The sequence below is a fragment of the Lissotriton helveticus genome, chromosome 8, assembly GCF_964261635.1.
Source record: "Lissotriton helveticus chromosome 8, aLisHel1.1, whole genome shotgun sequence".
Taxonomy (NCBI): domain Eukaryota; kingdom Metazoa; phylum Chordata; class Amphibia; order Caudata; family Salamandridae; genus Lissotriton; species Lissotriton helveticus.
The window spans coordinates 1,182,892,057-1,182,918,502 of record NC_136069.1 but is presented as its reverse complement, the minus strand read 5'-3'; the positions used below and the strand labels follow the sequence as shown (position 1 = coordinate 1,182,918,502).

General features: G+C 45.3%; 1 protein-coding gene across 5 annotated transcripts in view; it reads right to left on the bottom strand.

The window, feature by feature from the left end:
- Nucleotides 1–26,446, bottom strand: part of CDKL5 (cyclin dependent kinase like 5) — a 1,214,907-nt gene that overhangs the window by 48,580 nt on the left and 1,139,881 nt on the right. For 3 of the 5 annotated variants that reach the window (XM_078658112.1, XM_078658113.1, XM_078658114.1), the window contains 3 exons: nt 25,755–25,878; nt 7,577–7,679; nt 2,579–2,701 (listed from right to left, as the gene is read on the bottom strand). In XM_078658112.1, coding sequence (XP_078514238.1) covers nt 2,579–2,701; nt 7,577–7,679; nt 25,755–25,878 — 350 coding nt within the window. The remainder of the gene's footprint in view (nt 1–2,578; nt 2,702–7,576; nt 7,680–25,754; nt 25,879–26,446) is intronic. The other 2 variants (XM_078658115.1, XM_078658116.1) reach the window with 1 other exon arrangement.

Here is a 26,446-nt window from a genome sequence, read left to right as displayed (position 1 = left end):
TAGGCATCTGCCCCACACCCACACAATCTGCCAGGAACCTCGGTGTCATCTTTGACACCCAGCTCTCTATGGAGCTTCAGGTCAATCGAACGGTGGCTACCTGTGGGGGTGTCATTAGGACCCTGAAAAGGATTGTTCATTATCTTTCCTTACAGGCACGGAAACAGGTGGTGATCGCCCTTGTTGGCTCAAGGCTGGATTATTGTAATTCACTTTATGCCGGGGCCAACAAGGGCCTTCTGCAGCGCCTGCAGGTTATACAAAATGCGGCAGCACGTTTTGCCCTGGCCCTGCCTTGGCTTTCATCCATGACCTTGGCGAGGAAGAATCTCCACTGGCTCCCTATTCCCTCAAGGATTACGTTCAAACTTCTCTGTCTAACATACAAGGCGTTAACTGCAGGTCCGGCTGATGCCCTCGGATCCCTGCTTACCAGATATGTCCCGAAGAGATGCTTGCGCTCTAGTGAGCTCAATCAACTGGTGATTCCTCGAGCTAAGAAGGCTAGATGGGGGAGCAAAGCTTTTTCCATTCTGGCACCCCAGATGTGGAATTCACTCCCCCTTGAGATCAAGTCACTGCCTTCGCTTGATCTTTTTAGGAAGTCATTGAAAACCTGGCTTTTTATTGGAGCATACCAGTAAGCTCTGTCTCTGACTACTGACAGCGAATTATTTGATTTAGGCGCCTTGACGCCCATTGGGCATAGCTGCGCATGATAAATGCCATTTCATTCATTCACCCAAGAGACATGAATTCTTAACTCACATGAACAACCTAAGGGTGATAAATGGATATTTTAAATCAATGACTACAAGGATTGCGTAACACAGTATGCATTTAATAGTATTGTGAGCGTGTTTGAAATGTATGCACGATTCATAGAATGAATAGAAGTGCACTTCACAATAAATCATCTCATAATTTCTTAAGCCATAACATGTTTCCTTGGTCATATTTGTCTTTGCTATGGAAATACTGACACCAATTAAAAAAAAAAAACCAAGGTCTATCAAAAAAATCCTGCACCACAAACATTTACATTGGGATGTCCAATAATGGCATATGTATTTCTGTAGTACTAAAAGTTTATGGGCCTGATTTAGAGTTTGGCAGAGACTGTATTCCGTCACGACGTAATACACTCTTCGCCAAAGAGAAGATGTGCCCGTCTCATTTAGAGTCAGGAAGAACTTAAATAGGTCAGCAATGGAGACTACTCCGTTCCCGCTATTCTCTTTTTATGGCCCTTAGGAGTTCGGGATGTCGGAGGTTTGGCCACTTCTCTGCCTGCTCGATTTAGAATGGGGGGACAATGGCCAGTTTTACTTTCACACGCCGCCATCCAAAACGTGGCAGTAGGTGAAGGTAAAAACATTGTAATGGCCCCACGTCATGGAAGAAATCTCCCATGGCAACGGGATCATTGCTTTTACATTTTCAAAAAGAAAATTCTGCATTGAGATTTTGATCTTTAAAATAACTTGTTCACGGAGAAGCACAGCACACTTACATTGCATTGATAGGAACTGCCATAACAGCGGTTCCTGATAATCTAACAGATGTCCGCTGGAGCGGGGACCATCTGTGAACTTGTAGGGCGGTTACTTAATCAAGGCGAAGAAGTATTTTACTCTGTTGCTCTGACACAATCAAATCCACACTCTGGTGTCTAAATCAGCTCATATGTCTAATCAATCCATTGTGGAACCCATTATATTATATAAAGTCTCCTCTAGGACTGTCGGAAGCTTTTGTTGGCCACTGGTCACAAACTTCATATGGCGCCCCTATGATTTTGCAGCAGCACCGGCACCTCGTTCAATCCAGATACAGTGCTCGGGGAAACATCTGAAAGTAGCTCTAGTACAAACCACACTGTAGTGTTGGCTGTTGTTGGGAATGTATCACAAAAGCAGCCAAGGCATGTTATTGGGATACACAAATACATCTTGAAATGGCAGTGAAGAGCTAAGGGGCGAACAGCTCTCCCCCATTCCATTGTAATGGTTTTCATTCCCTCTTGAAAGCAGTGGTCTGCACTTGTGCTATGTTTAAATATTTCTCCTAGGCTGCCCTTCATGCTCTTTCGAGACAGGTGATCTGGTGAAAGTGGTTCGACATTTTAGAGACAAACTTTGAGACAACATTCAATGTTGAACAGTGGTGACAAAACGAACGACCTATAACACACATATCTCGTTAAGCTACTTATGTAATGGATAGTATGTTTATGTTTTGTATTCACCAACTAAACATCTGAGTATTCTTTCTAGTTTAATCAAAGGTGGAAATGTGAGTATTTTCTTCACTTGAAATCAGCTGATATTTTTTTGCAATACATAGTTTAGGTCATGGTGTGCCTGCAACTTTTCTTTTCGACAGACTGCAGCTCACTTCGTTCGCATTTTTAAAACATGGGGAAGCAGATTGTGGCTTAAAATGAGTTTATACAACAAGCCCAACTGTAACCTAGCAGAAAAGGAAAATGTGCTCAAACCAAAAGCAACATTCATGCAACTTAGGCCAGCCGATTGCAAGTTGTGAACGTAAGGATACTCATAAAGAAAAATAATACCATAGGAACAGAGACTACAGGAAGCTTTTTCAAAGAGGAACTATGTTTTAAATGGTTCCTTGACATGAAAAGAGGAAAGAGAGATTTCCTGATGCTGGGATTCTCCCCGTCGTTGGAGTCCGTCTGCAATATAAGATACAAATATGCTAAATATACACTTTAATACTAGTGGCATACACAACTGAGTTCTTCCTCCACTGGGTGAGTACATTTACAGCCTGAAAGTACTCGGACAAGTCTAGTGCAGGTTTAGACTTTCTGACAGACCTCTCTCTCTCTATGCATAGTCCAAGTGACATCATCAGTGAAGTATATTCCCTGCTATTCCCGACTTTTCAGGAAGTTTAGTTTTACATCATTTTCAAATAGTTATTTCAAACACCAAAAACAGTCAGTACTCGGCTCCTTCCTACCCCCTCTGATGAGCCAGTCACTCCACTATAAACATGTCAACCAGCCTTTTAAATTCATGCATAAAAAGGCTGCACTCAAAGCAGAGATTCCCTGTACAGGATCAAAAGCATATGTTTGGAAATTGAAAATGAAAGTAAACGTTTTTTTTCCAAAACATCTTTTTAAATTCCACTAGAAATTTCAATCTCCGTAGTAGCTTGTTACTTTTTCATGTATCGAAAATATTGTAAAGGGGCTTGGTATTTAACTTACGAACTAGGGAGAGTGGGAGACTGCCCCTGAGTTGCAGGCTTCAGTGAGTATTTTTAATAGTAAGTCTTTTTCTGGTTGAATATACATCTGAAAATGGAGTCAGTATTTTTTTTCCATTTTTTAAAGAGCAGGATGAGCTCAGGGCATGGCCCCCTGACCTGGTCAAAAAGTTATGAAAGGTGATAAATGGTGTGCAGTGTGAATCCACTGCCATCATGGGTTTTGAATGTGCACAACTCCTCCAACATAACACTGAGCACTTGGGAATCTTAGATGGACCAACAAGTTTAAAAAAAAAAAGCTTTGCCGCAATTTCTACGCAGGTAGAGAGAGCACAAGCCAACTAAGCATTTTACTCGACAGTTCATTTTGCCTGTGTCTGGGAGCACGCTATCATTAAATGATAGAGAAAAAGGGCTGGTACAGCACTGGATACTTTACACCGCCCCTGAAGAAACTGTGAGCTCCTGGTTTATAAAATACACTTTTTGTTGAAGTGTTTCAGTCTGCACCAAAATCTGCATGTTATTTCCCAATCTCGTGACAGTTGGTATTAATCGCATCCGATGAATTATGCATCTGTGCTATGGGATTTCATCAGGTACAAAAAATATTGCACCTTTCTCCATATCACTCACAATGAGGGTGAGACATGTTCTCTGATGTAAGTTATTTTGATGGGATTTTTTAAAAAGCTCTCAAATCACGTATTCACCATTTTAAAGGATTTAGGACAGGATGGGAACAAAGGATTGATTTTTTCTGCTTATGTTAAGGCGATGTGCTGGTCAGTGACACGTTCTGATGTCACACTCAAGGTAGGGGAGGAACAGATGGTGGGACCACAGACCTTTCCTAAATCTGTAAGTTTCAGACTAAGGGGCTGTGCAAGCTGAGTGATCTTCCAACAAACGTTTTATATTTCGCAGGGAGAACAGCATGGCTGATGTGCCCCTTTGATGGTAAGCTGACAGCGTTTGTAACCTAGGGCCTGATTTGGAGCATAGCAGATCAGGTCCCACTGTTGCTTTTTCGATAGTCTTCCCCCCCGCTGGCTTGGCGGTCCCCCAGTCCGATTTAGATGTTGCTGGGTCCATGGGTGAAAGACCACAACAGTCCCGCCAACTCGACCAGGAATCTTTATCTGCGTCGACAGCACCATAGATAGAAGCAGCTGGTAGCAGGACTCCAGTGAAGAGTCCTGCCGAGCTGTTTATGATGTGCCTTTCCAACAAGGCAACTGTTGTGGGAATTTCTCCTACTTTGAGTTGGCAGAATCTGAGGAAATGAGGTAAAAAAGTAACTTTGTCCTGCTTCCCGCTTCCATTTCCGTCTTGTACCCCCATGTCCAGGTCCCTCCATACCCTGCAACTCTACCATGACGCCAAACGACTCAGTTGTCGCTAAGAATTACAGTAAGCTACTTGTACAACTGTCCTACTAGGCACTGGCGTAAAAATAGGCCCTGCAGCCCCCGTGGAGCGGGAGGCCCTGAGCTCCAGGGGTAGCCCTCCGGCACAGTGCACGGGTGACGGGCACCTGGACTGAGAGCTCCTGACTGGGTCTGGAGCATTGGGGACCACCTCCAAGTCCATTGCAGTGGGGCCCACTTAAGTTTTGTTAAGCCATTGCTACTATGTATCATGTGTTGACAATTGCTGTAGCCTTGTATATTTTTGCATTGCTCTTACATGCAATATTTTTCTTAGGTGTCATGCAGGAATGTTCACTTCCCTACTTATCAAGGTGAATTGAACACACCTGTTGACACTTAAAAAAAATTTGTTGTTGTGGTGCTTGGGGATGTTGTGGTAGTGGTGCCTGTGGGTGGGCATTCAATACTGTGAGTATGTTGTGTGAGTGGCATGCAATATGTAACACAAAAGGACATAACACATTGCCTATATATAAAAACATGACACGTGTGTACTGACACATTTATATACTGTACTTACCAAGCTCTACGCCACAAGGAACTCACTCCATCAACAAATTGCCACAACGACACCACCAGCACAACAGGAACATCTAAATCGCCTTGGCGCAAACCTATCGGCCTGATGGCAACAGAGTATTGGTAGCCAGAAAACAAGACTGCTGCAGCAGCGGTCTACTGTCTATTGCCACAACTTCTAAACATGGTGGGTGGACCGCCATCAGCTTGAAAGAGTTCTTGGAACCGCCGCCGACTTGGGACGGTGGTAGTCTTCCCAATATCTAAATCTGGCCTCCAAGTGTTATTTAGGTGCTTGTATAGTCTAAGAAACACATTCTCAAAGGGTCTCCTGTGAGGAATGGTGACTTACTTCCAGCTTATCTGTGATTTATTTCTGGGTTTCAGAGAATGAGTCACACTTAGTCACAGGAAATGCTTTGCGGAATGGGGTCCTTGTTGTTTCTATCTACAGGGGTCACAAAGCGGCTTCTTGGTTCTTTCTGTCTCCATGTGACGCCTCCCTGTTTACAGTGCAATGGGCCTCTTGCTAGATTGTAACTTCAAGTGAAAACTTACAAACACATGTAAACATATAAGTCATAACAATGAGATGACAATGCTAATAAGCACACATGCTAATACACATGGACAGCAACAAACTCTTCATGGATATATATAGGGTAAGGTATATGCAAATAAAACCACATAACACTTTGAATTGGAACTTCATGCCAGGCACCTCTTCATATAACGATGTATTTAACAAAGTAAATAGAAAGGAAAGAGACCTCAATGTAAAAGAACACCACTGAATTGTACCGTGATTGGGTCCAATTCACAAACATTTTGATGTGAAGTGGAATTATTGATCTTGTAGTTATCATTCCACCTGAATTTAGGAATGAGGGCCTGATTTGAAGTCTGGAGGACAGGGCACTCCGTCAAAAACATGATGGATGCGGCATAACGTTGTGGTTTACCCGTACTTTTTGAATCACAGTGGCGCAATGTTTTTTTGAAGTTGGAGCCAATGTTGCCTCGGCCATGGGAAATCTTATACCAATACCTGGCGGACATAGGGGCACTGGTCAAAGCATCAGACCCCATCCGCCCTATTTAGAGTGGACGGGCTGAGAACAAAGAAATAACAGAAAATAGCTTATTCAGGGAGCTTTGCTGCTCCAGCTTTCTCCCTCAGTGCTGCAGCGAAATGTAAAGGAACTCTCACTTCACTACTGCAGTGTATAGGCTCCACCCTTTGCTTCTCTGTGGGGGAAAGTAAGCCCAATCAACCAAAGATCACTGTTTATTTTTCAAAAATTATGTGCTTGATTGGGATGGCCTTTCCCTTTAAGAAAAGGGTGGAGTTGCTATACACCGGCAACGAAGGCTAACGTGAACGAAAGTACCAATGGTGCCAACCAGAGCAGCAGCGTTGAATGAAAAAGCGGTTTCCATGATGTCTGCGTTTTATATCCACTCCTCTTTTCACAGCTTCTGGAAAGATCAAAATTCCTATTTTGGGAACTGGCAATGAGCGCTAATCGTATTATTGCCCTTATCGGTGGAGCAACAGCAGGTGTAAATTCACACCCATCACAATCACAACTACGGACCCTCGCCTGTGGCTCGGGGTCATAACTGCTAAAGCAGGAAATTCAGAGCTATTATTGCCCACAAGCAAAAACGATTAACTTTGTATGGAATGCTGAGATTTGCCCTACCAGCATGCTTAGGATTTTAGCCCTAATTTTGGCCTATCCACATTATAAGTTCAGTGAGGGTGTGAAGCCGGGAAAAAACACAAGGGACTGCCTGTATTTGGTAAGACTAGGGGACAGAAGGCTATAGCCTTATTGCCCACATGCTGTCAGGCATTTAGAACTGTTAAATGCCCCTCTCATATTTATGTATCTTCGACTATAAATGCAGGGCATGCAATTAACAGCTTTGAAGGCACTCTGGAAAGGGCGTTCACTCTGTTAATGTCCTTAGCAGTGGGACATACTATTACATTCATGAATTGTCATTGCTATGAAGCCTTTGACTGCAACCACAAAGATCCCTAAGACACTCGATATGGGATAACTAGAAGTCTAAGTGATATACCATTCGAAATGAATACAACTAACATGAATGCAAAACAAACTCTTTTTTCTTCGTAACAAGCCTGACAAAGTTATCATTACAAAGATAATGAACAGAGTTTTAGAAAGGTAATTGTGTTTTCGGGGTAACCAGATATCCAAAAATGTTTAGTAGACGAACAAAAACGAAATGTCACAATACCACTTACAGGAAAGCGCACTAAATTGAAATACAGGCGCATACTTTCATTAACTCCAACGAGGACAGTCGTATATGAAATGAGCTTTTTTATAACTTTTTGAACTCACAGGTTGAGTCTTCTTCTTTTTCTTTTTCATCGCTCTGAAAAACCCCTGCTTTTCTTTCTCTTTCTGCTGTTCAGAGTGGGTGGTGACATTTTCAGCGCCCTTCCTAAAACACAGAACAAACATACAAAGTCGGAATACATGTTCTGCTGAGAGAAGACAATCCATACCCAGCATGGAATATGTTACCTAAGAACAGTACTTTTCATGAAGCCAAGCCCTCAATGGCAGAACACGGTTGAGCTGTTTGAAAAGTTAATGAACAACAGTGGCCTAGCTGGCAGGGGGGTGGGGGATTTCACTCTTATTGGGGGAGGCGAGCAAGTTGTGTCTGTCGACTACTACCACCTCCCGAGAATAAGTTGTCCATCGCGCCAACCCCCAAGAACAAGTAATCCGTCTGTACCCACCCCCCACTCTTACCTGCACCGGGCAGCAAACTTAGGGGCAGCCCCAGGTGGCAGTAGGTCTAGCTACGCCACTGATGAACAACATGGGCGGCACCACTGCCCTGCAACACCGCTCCTTACATCATGCCGCAAAGAACCTACACAGTTGAGTTTGAGTTTCAGGCTTTTGCACACAGCAGTGAATGGGTCAGTCTAGCGAAGAGGCCATTGGGCTTGGGGTGGGTTTGTCGGTTTCATGGAGAGAACCCATCATTATAGGTCACAGAATTACAGAATTCACTGGTCCATATTTGACATCTACGTGAAGCCAGCAATGATAACAAACTCAGAAATCTCCACAACAGATACGTTACTCATAAGTGGCAACACTGTGTTCAACTTTCCAACAGTCAACAGTTATAATAGATGCTTTACATGACAGCTCTATGTACAAGAAGCTGCTAAGCCTTTCTTACAGCCACAGACCAACACATCAAAGCTGTTCTACACCAAGATTAGTATGGCATTTTATCCTACCTGAGTACAAAGAGAGGACAAGTACTGACGGCCCACAACCTTATGGTGGAAGAGTGTTGTAACAGTGACAATGGCATCACTGTAGTGGTGAGGGAAACAATATGGCGCAATTTGCTGAGACAGTGGCGGACAGGTGTGTGGAAGTACCAATCCTAAGGTCTTAATACAATATCCACACAATAAAGCCAAACTACTAAGCATCTGGGTCAAAGAAAATAGCATATCCATTTATTTTTTGAGAACATGTTCACTCTTCTACATTTCTGAGGTCCACAATATTCTTATCCGTCTGCTTTATGCTTCTCCTTTTGGAGATGAATAAATAGATAAACGGTCTTCTCTGTTGTTCTCTCTTTTTAGCACAACTAAAAGGTAGCTCTCCATTCCCAACTACTTGATATTTGTGTGTGTGTGTGTGTGTGTGGACATTCCAGTCCCCATGTCTTGGATTCCTTCAGCTTCATGCAACATGGACTATCTGTATGATCTTGCTGCACACCAATTACTAAATCATCAAAAAAACAAAAACTTTTTGAATAAGAATAAAATACATTTTACCCAATCAGCCAAGATTTCAAGGTGCAGTTATTATAAAAATGAAAAAAAAAGAAAAAAAAAGTTTTGCAGCTCTTGGCTCGCTTACCTAAAATGACCAGATCCTTACCAAAGAGACCAATCAGGGCCTAGGACTTACTTTGCAGGTGTAAGAGGTGTGGACACCACTTCGGAGGTAGCTCTGCGCTTTACAAATACTGGTATTTATTTTTTTCATTTTCAGGTGTTTATTTATTGTCAAAATCCAGGAACAGCAAATATTTGGAGCCTAAAGTTCTATTCCCATGTGCAAACTAGAAATATGCAATCTACACACCAAGTGGTTTACGAGCGGGGATGCAATTTACAATGCGACATATGAACTAATAGGTCATAGTGCAAAATGGTCATTCATAAGACCTCTTTAATGTATATTAATTGGGTAAGTCACAGTTTAGGACCCTCTGCGATTGGCTGCTCTTTTCTCTTTCTCTTTTCTCTTTCACCTGAAGCCGCATCGGACCGCTGAAGTCCTCCTGACTCCTGATTCCTGACACCGGGCAATACCTTCTACCTCGCCGGACCCGCTACGCGGGTCCCGCAGCGCGGTAGTGTTCAAGGGGCTGCTGACTTTGGGCTGTTCTCCGGACCGGCAGGGCTGCGAGCGAAGCAGGGACTCCGTGGACCAGGAGCCCCTGCGTGCCCCATTAGCAACAGCTGGGCTGCTCTCCCTGCCGGCCACGCCCCCTCCCACGGAGCATAACAGGCGGGATCTCCCGCGTCCTAACGGGACACTCTTTTCTCTTTCACCTGAAGCCGCACCGGACCGCTGAAGTCCTCCTGACTCCTGATTCCTGACACCGGGCAATACCTTCTACCTCGCCGGACCCGCTACGCGGGTCCCGCAGCGCGGTAGTGTTCAAGGGGCTGCTGACTTTGGGCTGTTCTCCGGACCGGCAGGGCTGCGAGCGAAGCAGGGACTCCGTGGACCAGGAGCCCCTGCGTGCCCCATTAGCAACAGCTGGGCTGCTCTCCCTGCCGGCCACGCCCCCGCCCACGGAGCATAACAGGCGGGATCTCCCGCGTCCTAACGGGACACACTTTTCTCTTTCACCTGAAGCCGCACCGGACCGCTGAAGTCCTCCTGACTCCTGATTCCTGACACCGGGCAATACCTTCTACCTCGCCGGACCCGCTACGCGGGTCCCGCAGCGCGGTAGTGTTCAAGGGGCTGCTGACTTTGGGCTGTTCTCCGGACCGGCAGGGCTGCGAGCGAAGCAGGGACTCCGTGGACCAGGAGCCCCTGCGTGCCCCATTAGCAACAGCTGGGCTGCTCTCCCTGCCGGCCACGCCCCCGCCCACGGAGCATAACAGACGGGATCTCCCGCGTCCTAACGGGACACTCTTTTCTCTTTCACCTGAAGCCGCACCGGACCGCTGAAGTCCTCCTGACTCCTGATTCCTGACACCGGGCAATACCTTCTACCTCGCCGGACCCGCTACGCGGGTCCCGCAGCGCGGTAGTGTTCAAGGGGCTGCTGACTTTGGGCTGTTCTCCGGACCGGCAGGGCTGCGAGCGAAGCAGGGACTCCGTGGACCAGGAGCCCCTGCGTGCCCCATTAGCAACAGCTGGCTGCTCTCCCTGCCGGCCACGCCCCCGCCCATAACGTCAACAGGTACTTAAAGACCTTAGTATACCCGCCGCGCGGGAGCGCGCGGGAGCGTCCCGGGAGAAGCCCGGGACAAGGGCGGGACCGTCTGTGGCCGTCCGGGGCCGAAGGAGGCCGGGCTGGGCCTACCCCCTTTGTTGCGTATTCAATTCCTTGTCGCACTTCTTGCTACAATCCCCGGCTGAATATAACTTTGTACTATTATAATGCCGTCCCCGGCAAAGGAGAGCACTCCATTGAAGCCGGGATGTGTCAAAAGCAGGACTCTAGAGAATTATTTCTCGCAGGCGGGGGGGAGGGGGACAAAGAGTGTAATCTGTCCCGGTTAAGGGCAGAAAGGAGACGCTCAATAGATAATTTGAAAAATACCCCCCTTGGAGACCAATCCATCACGCCTAGGGAGGAGTTGTCCCTAATAGACGATGTCCCACTCCTGCTGAGGGATTGTATGAACACCTCACCAGTTGAAGCCATGAGTATAGCTCCAGTTACTAGTCCAAGCCCCACTAGGGTGACCATTGATTTAGTCTCCCAACCCCCCCTAGCCCCTAAGGCTAGGAAAGCTCAACCCAGACCAGCCACCGCGCAAGGAGTACTTGGGCCTCCTCCTAACAAACGTAGGAGGAAATCGAAGGGAGCCCAGGGAAGGAGCAAACCAAAAATCTCTCATTTGGATTTTGGGAAGTCTTCCACTAAACCTCCCGTACTAGCACCGAAATTACCGGCTGATTCACACTCCAAACCTATTGCCCAGGATGATCTAGCTCCCGCCTCGATAACAAATATGGGAACCAATATCGCTAATGTCCCCCTTTCTGTTGTCCCGCTTGGGAACTTGGAATTCTTGCTAAGGTCTCTATTATTACCGATTAGCGAGAGTATAAAAAAGATTGAGATCAGACTAACCATTCTGGAGACCACACTAGGTAGTCTGAAAATCCCGGCTGATCATCAGGGAAGGCATCCAGAACCCACTCCCATTACTTTAGCCCCCCAACAGCCTGTAAATAGTGCTGCAAACATAGTCCCTCCACAAGCCGCAAATGCGGCGGTCTCGCAACATCCCTCAAGGAACAAGCCTGCACCAACTAGGCCCCTTAACTTTAACATTCCCATTCCCCCTTCAGGCCCGGTTTATCCGGCACAGCCAGTAGACAGTACCACACTGATCCCCCTAATGAAGCTTCCCTCGAGACCACGTAGGCCCAACCTACCTCCTGAGACTAATGATTTTACTGTAGTCATGGCAGGTGTTCTCCCACTTGAAGTAGGTGAAACCGAGGATTTTTGTGCCCTGAAAAGCAGGGTCATTAAGTGGCTAAACATAAATAGACCCCTCCCGATACACCTTAATAATGAAATCATAATGGTAAGAAGGGTGCCATGGGTGGGGAGAACACATAAATCCATTATAGGGGACTGTATACTGGTGAGTTTTAGGGACACAGAAACAGTGACCTATATATGCCAAGGGAAAAATAGATCTAGGGAATCCACCATTCAAACCCTTCGGGTGTCTTTCTTCTTTCCCATCACTCCTGTCCCACTGCAGCCGCCACAAATGCAAAACAACTGGGAGAGGGTTGGCAGGAGGGGGAGACACCAGGATTTTAACCCTAGACCTTTATTTGGCCGACCAGAACCACCCTTTCACACCTATAATCGGTTTAATTGCTTGAACGATCTAGAGGGGGTAGATTGACAAATGGATAATGCCCCCCAGGGTTATATGGAAAAGGGCGTCCTGGCAGAGGTGTGGGTAGAGCGAAGCTCTCATGCTCAGCAAACTCTAATGACTGGCGTTGGGAAACCCGGGTGTGTTGAACCTAAGGCTACAGCCATAGAATGTATAGGAGGGGGACATGGGCTGGCTATGCAAGGGTCAACACAGGAGATACCATCAAATCCACAGGAGGGTTCAGAAGGGAGGGGGGAGGGAGTGAGACTGATTTCCTGGAATGTAGCGGGGATAGCGGGTAAATTTAACAACAAGGAATGGGTTGATTTCATTAGGAAATTTCATGTTATATGTGTTCAGGAGACATGGGCTTTGGTGAACAATTACCATCTACAGGGGTACAAGTGTTTTTTTGTTCCCGCCCGAAAATCTAGATCAGGGAGAGCAATGGGCGGGTTGTCCATTTACGTAGATTTAGACCTCCCAGGCACCTGGTCTTCCCCAGATTGGAATTCACATGGGATCCAGGTAGTTCGGTTCCTTGGAAAGGGGCTAAGATTTTCTGTTTTTAACATCTATAACACTGAGACAACAAACAACCATATCCCGCTACTAGCTGAATTAGACCAGAGGCTGGGACAAGAAACAACATCCCAAAATAAGGGGCAGTCTTATGGGCTGCTTTTAATGGGAGACTTTAACTGCCACCTTTGTCCGGCATTGGTTAAGGCAAATTCAGATTGGTCACAATGCCCAATGGAGAAGGGACCGCATTTCTCTCATACACCCACGGGACTGGCTCTTGGTCTACTTCGGCTTAAGTATGACTTAGAACATACCATTAATATGATAGACCCACAGTCGGATGGCACACTTCCACCAACTTTTAAGGGTCGGGGTTGCTCATCTATTATAGATTATATTTTGGCTTCGAGATCCCTGATAAATAAAATAATCAGTGCAGGGATAGAATGGAGCAGCTTCAGCGACCACAACCCTCTCGTTTTGGTGCTCTCGTATAGGGTGGGTGCTGGAACCAGAGCCCATCGTACAATTGAGGAGAGGGTCATAGTGTGGTAAATAAATAAATAATACCCTATTTTTGACTAGACATATATCATAACAGATAGCTCAATAAATAAGAGTCAAAATTCGAGGTAGTAGGAGTTTTGCAGGTTTATTACAGCATAAGGACAGGAACAGGACAACCTGCATAGGAATAGGATGACAGGGCCCAGCAGCTGCTGGGGCTCGATCTGGGATGAGCGCGCTGACTTTTAATAACAATACATGAGCATATATACATAACGTGAACACATAGCATTACATTGCAGTAGGCGTAGCAGTGGGTGGAGCAGAAGGTGTGACGCGTAGCAGTCGCGAAAGATAAGGGGGAAAAGAGGTGTAACTGGGCGTATACATAGACATGTGATGCAAACGTAACAGAATATGTCATGAATGGGGCGGAAACCATGGAGGGGGCTACCTGAGGAGCCGGGACCTCTAACCTGATGGTGCGCGCAAACTGGCAATGACGTATTACTAGGAGAAGCTGGGGGCTATGAACTCTGTGCTAGGAGCAGAGACTGAAGTCTGGAGAGTCGGAGCGACATGTACCTAAACCCTATCTAGTATCTGATGTTTAGAGAACATGTTGATATAAACTAGAAGTTAGGAGGGGAAAGGCTAACTTGATTCTAAGACTGGACCATGCATTATTCTACATGTAGTGCGTGATGAAGAATATTAAATGACCATTAAATGCAGTATTTCTCTAACGTGGAGACGTGAAGGCTAGACAATGACGGAAACTATTGATGCAGTTCAGTAGCTTAGGAATGCAGGGAAGGAGGACTGAACTGATAACTGGAATCATAACATATTCTTGGCAGACTCAGAGACTGAGCCAGGCTGGACCGGGCACTGAGAGGCAGGAAGTAAGTGAAAGGTCGAGGATACAGGTGGGGGCTGTATCGCTCCTCAGCGAGGCTTCAGGAGACAGGAGCTGAATCTGGTGTCCGGGCCCTTTTGAGGCCTAGAAACGGGGACTTTATAATAGAATAACGTGCACACTGAGAAACGTGGCAACGTAACTTTACATAGGCCTGATATTCGTAGTATTCACGAGGACTGGAAACTAGCATACTAGAGGGGGACACAACTGTAATTGCGTCATTAATCGGACATGGGGAGTACATATGCATATTTAATCATGCACACATAACATATGATGGATGACACGTAGGGACACAGAACATGGCAAAATTTACTTTTCCACATTCCCTCCTTGTCACTACGTTTCCATCAGGAAACATCAATATTCATGATACCATCTATTATTTCATACAGTATCATTTGCTCGTCTCGAATTATCCTGGAACGGGATCTAGAACGGGGCTTGGGACTAGGAATACAAGAGGTAGCACAAATGCCGCAAATCGCAGGGCCACATTGTATACAGAGGCAGCAGCTAAATATGATCGCTACTGCAATACCTAGAAAAGACAAGACTTTCCATCCCCATGCGGAAATTATATTCCAGAACCAACCGGACCATGTCCAGGTGCCTGGATCTTGGTGTATCAGATGGGCAATTTTATGGAGTCTGGTTATAGCTGAATAAACAGACGGCGCGTTATTTGGAATGAAAATGCAGCAACTAGATCCGATGACTCTACAAGCCCCGCCCCTATCGGCCAGTATGACGTCAAGGACGAGACGATTCTGTAAAACGACAAATCTCATAGCAGATTGCTCTTCGGTTAAGTTACCTAGAGCAGAGGCAGTCTCATTTACTACAGCTTCAAGGGTTCTTGTTAATCTACGGATTAACTTACTATTCTGGACAGGGCCTATAAAGAAGAAGAAACCTTTATTGAAATCTGTATATTGTTCTAGAGTAGTTTCAGTGTAATCGACAATTGGGGACTCCCTTCTATGTCTAATGTGTACTAGATGTGTATTTCTATGATAATCAGGTGGGGCTAGAAAAACTGGTGGCAGTAGGAAGGCAATGTAACAGGTTCCCTCCCAATCGAGGGGCAGACGAACATATGCGGTCTGACCACAAATAAAATATGAATGACGTGAAGCTTTAAAAATAGATTTCCCACTGTCACTATACTTGACAACAGTAGTACAATCACTATGTCCTACATGTATGGAACCATTATTTCGGACACATAATTCGCCTTTGACTGGTAGTACTGAAATAGCGGGTAAGTCTGGAGTAGTATCAGACTGAACATTCAGGACCATAAAATTCGAAGAATAGTTACCTAAATTATACACTTCATTTTCTAGATCTAAACCGGTTCTGTGGGGAAGACCTTGCTTGTCTGGGAAACATGTACTGTTAAGAAAAGACATATCTGTTGAGGATGACGTTAACGTGGACCATGCTCCACACGAACCATTATGTGAAAAAGGATAAGGAAAAAGTGGCAGAACTCCCTTCGGTGTCTGGAAAGGGGGGAGTCGACCACACACCCAACAATTAGTGGCATTGCTGGTCTGGTGTGAGTAATGTAACATGCGGATAAATGAGTTATTACGCATAGCGAGGCGGTAGGACAGTTCATGAGGAGGCAGATCACTAAACGTGTGCTCTACTGTAGCATTAGCAGACTTATTTACATGTGAAACCGGGAAACACAGATAAAATGCGTAACTAGTGCAGGAAGTCAAAAGGCTGAGAAATAATATGAAACTTAGAAAAACGATACATCGGATTGAGTTTTGACTAACTCTCTCACTATGGGGGTCTATTTTATACATGTCAGAAACAGTCTAACCGTTTCACCTAGGGGAGGACTTAGACAATCAAACTGGCTGACTTATTTTACTAGACCGTAGTTTCTGTTTATACTCCTGCTGCGGAGTTTTCTCTAACAGGGGAGGGGTTGTAGCAATGTCTTTTGCGGGACAGTCCTTAGGAACAATGTTCTGACAATCCTTTGAATCCTGGGAAATGTTCTTGGAGACCGGCTTTAATCCGTAGAATTTCTTGACGTGTGAAAGGTGTACCCAGCCGCGGCGTCCTTCCAATTTCACGGCTGTACGGGTGGTGAGGAGGACCTGTCGGGGCTCTTTCCAACGAGGCTCCAGCGGACTTGATCTGTCAAAGTTGCGGACCATCACCATGGATCCTGGAACGATTTCATGCGGTGCCACCTCGGTATTGTCTGGAAATGCGGCGGCAACCTGTGAACGACATGAGTTGAGGGCAGACATCAAGGAAGCTAGGTAATCTGTCAGCATATTACTTGAAACATCGGTAATACTTCGGGGTCTAGGAGTACCCCACATATTAGGGGGGCGGCCGAATACGACCTCATACGGGGACAGACCTGATCTGGAATGTGCGACCATGCGCATATAAAATAAAGCGACTGGTAGAGCTACTAGCCAGTCCACACCTTTCTCTTTACATATTTTGGCAATTCGGATTTTCAGGGTTTGATTATGTCTCTCAACGAGACCGGCTGCTTCAGGATGGCGTACACAATGGAACTTCCACTGGTACCCTAGCAAAAGGGAAACGTGCTTCATTAACTCTGAGGAGAATGGCTGGCCGTTATCAGAATATACGACTCTAGGGAGTCCATAACGGGGGAAGAATTCACGAACCAACTGCTTGGCAGTGGTCGCGGCTGTGTAATCTGGGACTGGATATGCTTCTGTCCACCTGGACAAAGCGCATACAACTACAAGGACATACTTGAAACCTCGACATCGCTCCATCTGAATATAATCCATCTGGAGGACTTCAAAAGGGTGGTCAGGGGGCTGGAAACCACCTTGTTCCACCGGGACACTTTTACCTGGATTAAACTGACAACATATCATACAGGTACGGACTTTCTGCTTAGCTGCAGCTCGTAAATGCTTGTTGAACCAAATGTTCTGGATACTGTCTAACATAGCTTTTTCTCCTAGATGTGCTGGACTATGTGCGGTATTAATAATGACTTGAACCATAGAGTCGGGGAGAAACCATGTGGCTCTACCCTTCGTTAACCATCCTTGATCTGTCTGGACCCCTCCTTGTTCGGACCATTTCTTAATTTCATCGGGAGTAGCATGTAACTGGATATCTATGACATCTTGAGTAGGGTCCTTAACTGTCATACATGTAATCGGATCTGGAGTATGTGTCATGTTAACTGGAATGTCTGGAGTCTGTGCTGTAAGCTTGGCTGTGCGATCTGCTAGATCGTTACCTTGAGAAATAATGTCAGTGACTTTCGTATGTGCTTTGCATTTCATGATAGCGATAGATGTCGGTAAGTGTATTGCATCTAATAGAGCTTGGATAAGGAGACCATGCTGAATCTTGGTTCCATGAGAAGTCATGAAACCTCTCTCCTGCCAGAGCACTCCAAAGTCGTGTACGACTCCAAATGCGTAGCGTGAATCTGTGTAAACATTAACTTTCAGGTTCTTGGCGTGTATGCAGGCTTGTGTCAGAGCAACTAGCTCTGCTGCTTGAGCGGACAGAGTGTCAATACGGTGTGTCTCAATAACTTCGGTGTCAGTAGTCACTGCATACGCGGCGACTAGTTCTCCTGTACTTGTTCTCATACATGAACCATCCACATAAAGTGTCAGGTCGGGGTCTGGTAACGGAGTATCTGTCAGATCTTGTCTTGGCTTTGTCGTAATGTTAACTACTTCCACACAGTCATGTGGGTCAGGATTCGAAGTAACTGATGGTAACAGTGTAGCAGGATTAAGGATGTTGCAGCGTCTGATTTCTATGTGTGGCTGAAACAGTGTCAATTCATAACCTGTTAAACGTGCAATTGTCAAGTGCTGAGTTTGTGTTCGATTCAGAAGAACTTCCACAGAATGTGGAACTTGTACTGTCAAGGTATGTCCTAAGACTATGGAATCACTTTGTCTGATAGCTAGTGCTGTGGCTGCAACTGACTTGAGGCACGCAGGCAGAGCCTGGGCGACTGGATCTAATGTGCTAGAAAAATAAGCACATGGCTTGTTTTGTCCTGCTTGATCTTGTGTGAGAACAGATAATGCTGTACCTTCGCGTTCAGTGACGAAAAGTGTAAAAGGCTTACTGTAGTTCGGTGTTGCTAGAACTGGAGCTTGGCATAAAGCTTTCTTTAACTCATTGAAACTAAGTGTATGTCCAGATGTCCAAGGGAGGACAGTCGATACGGCTGCCTCCTGTGTCGTTAACTGTATCAGTGGCTTGGCTAGAAATGCATACTGCGGAATCCATTGTCTACAATAAGAAGTAAGGCCGATAAAAGCACGTACCTCCTTCTGGGTCTTGGGCTGAGGAAGACTCGCTATTAACTGAATACGGTCTGGTGTCAACTGCCTACCCCTCTTGGACAGTAAGTGTCCTAAGTAGACCACTTGCTGGACACAGAATTGAAGCTTAGAAGGGGACACCTTGTGCCCCATCTCGGCTAGGAAATACAAGACTGTAAGGGATGCCCGCTCGCAAGCACGTTCAGAACGGGCTGTGATCAGTAGATCATCGACATACTGGAGCAGGGCAGTGTCAGTTGGCATGTGAATGTTGTCTAGTTGTCTCTTAAGTGCTTGACTGTAAATACTAGGACTTTCTGTGAAACTTTGAGGAGCGCGTGTGAACATATAGCTCCTTCCATTTAAACAGAATCCGAAAAGAAACTGGCTGTCTGGATGAATAGGGACACTGAAAAACGCGTTCTTGAGGTCGATTACTGTAAAGAACATGGCTTCGGAATCAATGGCTGTCAATAGGGAAGAGATGTCTGGGACAACTGGGTACTGTGGAATAATACATTTATTAAGCTCTCGTAGGTCGATCACTAATCGATAAACTGGGGGTGCATTTGGATCAGTACGTTTCATGACTGGAATGATCGGAGAATTGCATACGTTGGAGTCAGTTTCTACAACTACTCCTTGAGCGATGAGCTCGTCAATAATTTTGGATAAGGCTGCTACAGCCTCGGGTGGCAATCTGTACTGTCTGATTCGTGGTAACACTACACCTGGTTTGAGAGTCACACGATGGGGTGTGATTTGCATATAACCTACATCAGTTGGACCTTGCGCCCATAAATGCTGTGGAACATTAGACAGTCTTGAATCAAAATCTCGTAATACATAGTGACCCTTGAAGTCACGTAGGAACAATCGTATTCCCTCTGGGGAACAACATATAACTGCACCTAACTCTTTCAGCGTTTTAATGCCCAATAGGTTTTCTGGACATGACTTAGTAAGTAACAGATCAGTAGTACGGGACAATGGACCTACTTCTAGAGTAACTGGCTTTGAAATCTCATTTACGATAGGTTTTCCTGAAAATCCAAGGGAAACATTTCTTGAGCCTGAGAGCGGAGCCCCTGGAACTTCGGCATGACTAATTGTGGTCCTACTTGCCCCTGTATCAATCAAAAACTTTCTGTCTTTCCCTAATACTTGACTGTGAACATAGGGACCTTCTTGATCTACAGGTATCTCGATGAGAGGCAAGCCTACCTCCCTCTCTAGGCTGTTTCATGAATACTGCTGGTACTCTGGATACTCAGACTGTGCATACTGGTACATCTGCTGTGTGACATGCTGGGTTGCAGCGATAGGCTGCGGTGCTGTAACTGTCTGTGGTGCATTCTGTGACTGAGGAATCTGTGAAACTTGCTCTTGTCTAGGCGGACGTGGTCTTTCTTTAGTCTTACCAGTGGCTATGTTGTGTTTCAGAACTGCACACTCGTTTATAAAATGACCTGGCTGTTTACAATAATTGCAGTTCCCTTTAACAGGAGCTGCAGGATGACTGGCTTGATTCGGACCCCTCTTCTGACTGTCTTGAGGAACAGATTGTGCAACTAGTACTTTCATTTTCGTGTCTTTCATACGTTTTCTCTCGTGTTCTTGCTCTTCCCTGATTCTATTCTGGTGGTATTGGAGCATCTGGAGCATTTGGGACGGGGTATTAGCTTGCCAGGTGCTTTCGACTTTCAAAACTCGATTTTTAACTTGTGGGCTTGAATTCTCGACTAATTTAGTAACAAAAAGGTGAGGGTATGACTCACTACTTGTCTTGAGGCCACTGTTGATACTGAAACATTTTTCAAACCTAGAATAAAAATCACTAATATCTTCATCTTGTTTCTGTTTACAGGCTGAGATTGCATCCCAGTCTTCTTTTCTAGTTGTTAATAATCTGGGTAGAACTTGAATCAATAATTCTGGTAATTCTTTACATTTATCTCCAAGACCGGTACCTGGTACTCGTGCCTTGTCTTCTGCTTCTAGAACTGTCCAATCTATCTTTTTCTCTCCCACCTCCCATTCTTTTTCCTTTAGCTTTTCATACACCCCTGCGGGCAACAGGACCTTTAACATTTTAATGATATCTGGGTAAGTGTATTCTCCCATACGGAGCATGTCTTTTAATTCTCTATGGAACCCTGCTGGATCTTTGTCATGACAGGGAATTAATTTCTTCATTTCGAGGAGTTCCATCTTTGTAATCGGGGTGTAAACAAACACTCGTTGCATTTCACCGTCCTCTGTCTTAACTGGATGCACTTCTCGTAACGGGTTCTGTCTTTCCATGTAAAATGGTTTACTTTCTGGGGGTGAGACATGAACAAAATGCGGGTTCAGAAACATTCTATATTTGTGGCGCTGTTCTAGAATGACACTAATTAAGTCGGTACCTAGACCTCTCCATCTATACTGGAGTAACTCGTTCAGGATATCATGTAACGGACCTGGATCAGAGTGCTGACCCTCATACAATGTAATGAGGTGCTGAATCATATACATACCCACCAGTCGCTGCTCGGCTGGGGGCAATTTCAGAAACATTTGTGCCACTATTTCGTCTGGAAAAGTGGTAGAATCAGTAATCCATCGGACTGCTGATCGGGCTAGTTCCTGTTCATGCATGGTACTTAACTCACTGTAACCGATTCGTGATTTCAGAATGTGATCGGTAGCTTGGAATACTTGTTCTAGGGAACCTTGTTCTGGTGCTGAATGATGGAAAATTGACTTGTGTTCTAGGCGTAAATGGCGATCTGGAAATCTAGATTTTCCTACATACGCTATCCTGGCAGTATTCTCGTCGTCTACCTCTTCAGTATCAGAGTTACTTTCTTTCTCGCTTACTTGTGCTGCTTTACGTTGTTCGTGTATCTTTATTATTTCTCTACGGATTTTCTTGTACATACTCTCCATGGCACTAATGGTATTGTGCTTACCCTCGGCTATATTATCACTCCACTTTGTCAGGGTTTTCATTTCGGCCGGATCTTTAGACGGGTAATCTTGTTCTCTTATTAGACAGTTAATTAAAAACTTTAATATCATACGCTGGATCTCAGCTTTCCTTTGAGACATGGCATCACTAATACTTTCTGGATCATCCCCTGTACGGATGAAACGATATATTCTGTCTAGATCTTCTTTCATATTGGGTAGGGTGACTAGATACTCGGTCACCCTCCTTACGCGTACTGAATATAAAACCATATTATTCTCGCCTGGGACTGGGTCATAGGCACATTCGCCAAGGGCTTGCCTGATTTCTGCAACAGACTTATTACTCTTGGGAGTACGCTGTGATGCTTGAGCATGTAATTCGAGTGCTGATAAACGCTTGCGTGGCGGCGGGGTTTGAGGAGGACCTCCTCCTGCGGCCCCTAGACTAGAATCGTCGACTGATATTCTTCGTGGCGGAGCGGGAAATTGAAATGCTGGCTGGACCGGGGGTACCGTAGCAGGTACTGCATGGGGTGCCCCGGTGTCTGGAGGAGCAGGATGTGCCTGATTTACAGGGACTGGCGGAGCGCGAACAGGATTTGCATATTCAGGGACTGTGTCGTCCAGATAGGACGAAATAAAAATATCAGCTGCAGTCTGTTTGTGACGTAGCTTGGTCGGAACTAATGGTGGCGGGAAATTACTGGATGCCTCCGGGGTCGCTTTTGGCAAGCCCTCGGCAAGAAGAGGATACATACCCTTAATAAGGGCATGCCTCTGTCTGTCTGACTGTTCGGCTTTGACTTGTTCACCTATCTCGATTAATTCTTTTTCTTGTGCTCGTTCTAAGGATTCTCTACTTAATTCTGACTTTCTGATTTCTTTTTCAGTTCTTTTATGAGATTCTTTACGCCATAACTCGATGGCATCTTTCTGTGACTGTCTGGCTTTCTTTTTCCATAATGCCTCTTCTACTCGCATGATGCACTCGGCATCCCATGTACCCGATACGGGCCATCTATGCTTTTCTTCTAACTGTTTGGTATACTCTACCCATAAATCTAGATACAATATGGCACTTATGCCATGTTTCTGATACATAAAGTGACCTGGACTGTCCCTGGGCGGGACGGGAACTGCTGCTTCCAGCAGACCCTTTCTAGTTTTTAACTGACGTAACTTGGAAAATATGGGCATGACTGAACTGTAATCTAGACACAATACAATACACAATGAACACGATACTTATTCCCCATTCATACCACGACATTAAAATACATGAAAAACATTTAAAATAATCAGTTCGAACAGAATACTACCTGGAAATACTGAGAACAGAACACATAACTTTTCTCGAGAACAGAAACTGACTAGAACAGAAACTAGATGCACTGCTGAAACAGTACGAAACTTACCGGTCTCATAAAGAGACACGTCAGGACCCGCATCCACCGACGTGGACACTTCGTTTGTGGGACTGTGTACCACCAACCCACAGACCAGAGTCAATTAAATTGACCCTGTCTAGATACCACCCCAGTAACGGTACTCACCGGGCAGCAAGAACGGAAAGCCTCGGACTGGACTGGACTGCTACGACGACGGACGACGAACTTCGGACTTCGGACTTCAGTTACGGGTGGGCCTCCGGATACCTCGGACCTTGGACTCTTGGCTTGGGCTCTGGTCGGGACTCGCCGCGTTCCTCCACCGTCTCGTCTGGATGCTGGACCGCCTCCTCCGTCTCCTCCGTGGGCCTGAGGGATACTTGAGCAGAAATATCTGCCACTGCGCAGAAGAGTTCCGTCACGACTGCAGAGGGTCAGGGGGTCGGCGTGGCTTCACCGACGCGTGGGGAAAGGGCTGTTTTACTGACATACGTGCGGTCACAAACCATTGACACATTCCTCTCCAAGTCACAGATAAGGAGAGAGAATGCCCTTTCATGCTCCCTTCTGTTTACCATTGGGACAGGGTTGATAAAAAGCCTTTTTACAAAACAAAAGACGTTTTCAACACATAAAAGAGCTTTTTTAAATACTAGAAATATATTTTGGTGTTGCAAACCCTGTCTTTTTGAGAATCACAGGTTTTGCAACTACAAAATACCTTTGCAAATTAGGCCCTTGGTTCAGAGCAGCCATGAAACATGCTTCTATGTAAAAAAAAAAGCCTAAAAGCCTGCTAGCTTGAAAGTTAGGATTAGGCCTGGGTGGTAAATTCCGTTCCGCTTGCGAAATTTGCATAATTTCGCATTCTGCGGAGAATGCGAAATTGCCCAAAATTCCGCGACTTCGTAAATTTTTGTTAGGGGTGGGCGTAATTTGCGTAATTTGCGTAATTGCGTCACGCAAATCTCCGCGAAATGGTAAAAAATCTCCGCGAACACAAAGAAATTCCACAAACACGCGGAATTACTTGTTCGCGATGTTTTTTTCCTGTTCGCACTTACTGTTTGTGTGCTCGGGGGAAAATATCTTGCGAACACACATTTTGAGAACGCGAACAAGCAAAAAATTTCGCAAAGCCGCGGAACGCAGAATTTTAGGCTATATTGCGTTCTCCGCGGAACGCGAAATTACCCAAATTCCGCGAGCGGAACGGAATTTACCAGCCAGGCCTAAATATTTTGCCTGTTCGCATTCTCAAAATGCGTGTTCGCGAGATATTTCCCCCCGAGCATGCAAACAGCGATTGCGAACAGGAAAAAAGCATCGTGAACAAGCAATTCCGTGTGTTCGCGGAACTTCTGCATGTTTGTGGAGATTTTTTACCATTTCGCGGAGATTTGCGTAACGCGATTACGCAAATTCCGCCCACCCCTAGTTAGGATGTGAAAAAAATACTCCACATTTCTTCCAGCCACCCTAGTCAACATGTGAGGAACACATTGAAGTCTTCTCATTCACCACTATTCCATGGCCTGAGTTCGCAACACCAACTCTCTATGTATCTACTGCGCATAAGTGACACCTCAGTACTGCTCTCAGTCCCACTCCATCCCACAGGCAGAATAAGACAACACCACTTAGCCAACCCTGTTATCAGAAAAGATGAGTCAGAACAGCTGGTACTTCAGGCCTGGGTATTCCGTGACTGAAATGTCAGATGTATAATTGTGATGCAATATTTTCTTATGTGATTTACTTGTTTTCTAAGTGCTCACGTTCGAGCACTTTATAGAGACCAAGTCGCACCAGAGGCATAGCTATCAACGGTGCACCAGGTGCAGTGGCACCAGGAGGTGAGGCAGGCCTGTTGCATCCCAATTCTACCTGCTTTTTACAGCAAACCAGAAAATGGTGGTCCACTTCCTTGTGTGATTCTCCATCCCACGCAAACAGAGAACCACAGCGGGAGGAAGGGCATTCTCTTACATTACTCCTAAAACGTGAAACTGCCACTCAATTCACATCAGACCTCCGCCATTCGTTTTGACTTTTGCAAGAAGCTGAAGACCTGGCTTTTCAACTAACTAACCTACCATAGGCAGGGCTAGGCACACACACGTTCAGCACGTACACTTGTGGGTGATGGATATCACGCTTTACAAATACACACACAATAACATTTTCGTGGCTTGCTTTAGAGCCAGCAAGAGATCATACAAGGACAACATAAAATACAGTAGTTTATTGGAGAACAGGAAAACACGACCAGATGAGAAGGTGTCACTATCAGACGTTTTATTTCTTTAGGATTTTGGTCTCAACTCTTTTTTTTGGGCCAAGATTTGAAAATCTACAAAAAGGAAAAAGTCCAAAAGGACAAGCAACGGCTGTCTCACGGTCCGGGAAAGGACGTTGCCTAGATTCTCCGTTTCAACAAAGAAGGGACCTCATCTAATTAATTAATAAGACTGGCCTCCAACATTGCACTTTTTTTGATAGACATCAATAATACCTGTTAATCTCTTTATGGCATCTGAGAAATTAATGTACATTATTTTCTTTCGATACAAAACATTTTATTTCCCACTATTAATGTCAGTTTTGTTCTTTTGCACATTTCCACTCGCTAGCCCAACAATTCCCACCACTTCATCATACCAGTGGTGCAGTAAACCAGGATCCGTTGCCACATAGTGCACAGTTGTTCTTTTTCGACCAGTGCGACAGCTAACCAGAGAGCTAGGAACTCACCAGGGTTCAAAGGTCGTTTGTCTTTTGGAGTGTGAGGGCACTGCGGCGCTGTCTGTGGGCAGGGCTGGTCCTCGGTTAGACACGCTGTTTTCATGGAATGTTCCCTCTGGACGTGGAGAGGGAACTGAGCGGGAAAATAAACACAACATAGTTTCAGTACATGACAACTCTGTGTGCGTCTTAGCCCTCTATTTTTTTCGCCCCCTCCCCGAGCAAAAGGTGTTGCATTATTTTGATCAGTTCAAATTTAACAGTGTCAAAAACTCATTTTAAGAGGAATCTCCTCTAATTTGAATGCATAGGTCGATCTACCTGGTATAGTTCTATTCTGCTGTCAGAAGAGAGGAGGTGTGTTACTCCTCTGGACTAAAGCACAGGTAAGCACAGGCTTCTCTTTTCTGAGAAAACATCAAAACAATGTCTGAACTTGAATCACGAAGACATGTTCTGGAGATACTCCCCTGCCCACCACTTCCTACAAATACCACAAATTAATCCTCAAATCATGATAAACCCATGGGCGACAGAGGCACGACAAAGATCCGCATTTGGGACTAAACGACAGCGGTACTGGGGCTAGTGGAAGACAATCTAAAGATGACTACGAACCATCTAGACGTGACATGATAGGGCTGTAGTGGCAAAGAATAATTCATGTTAGAGCAAGCACAGCTCTAGGTCAGGCTGGGATT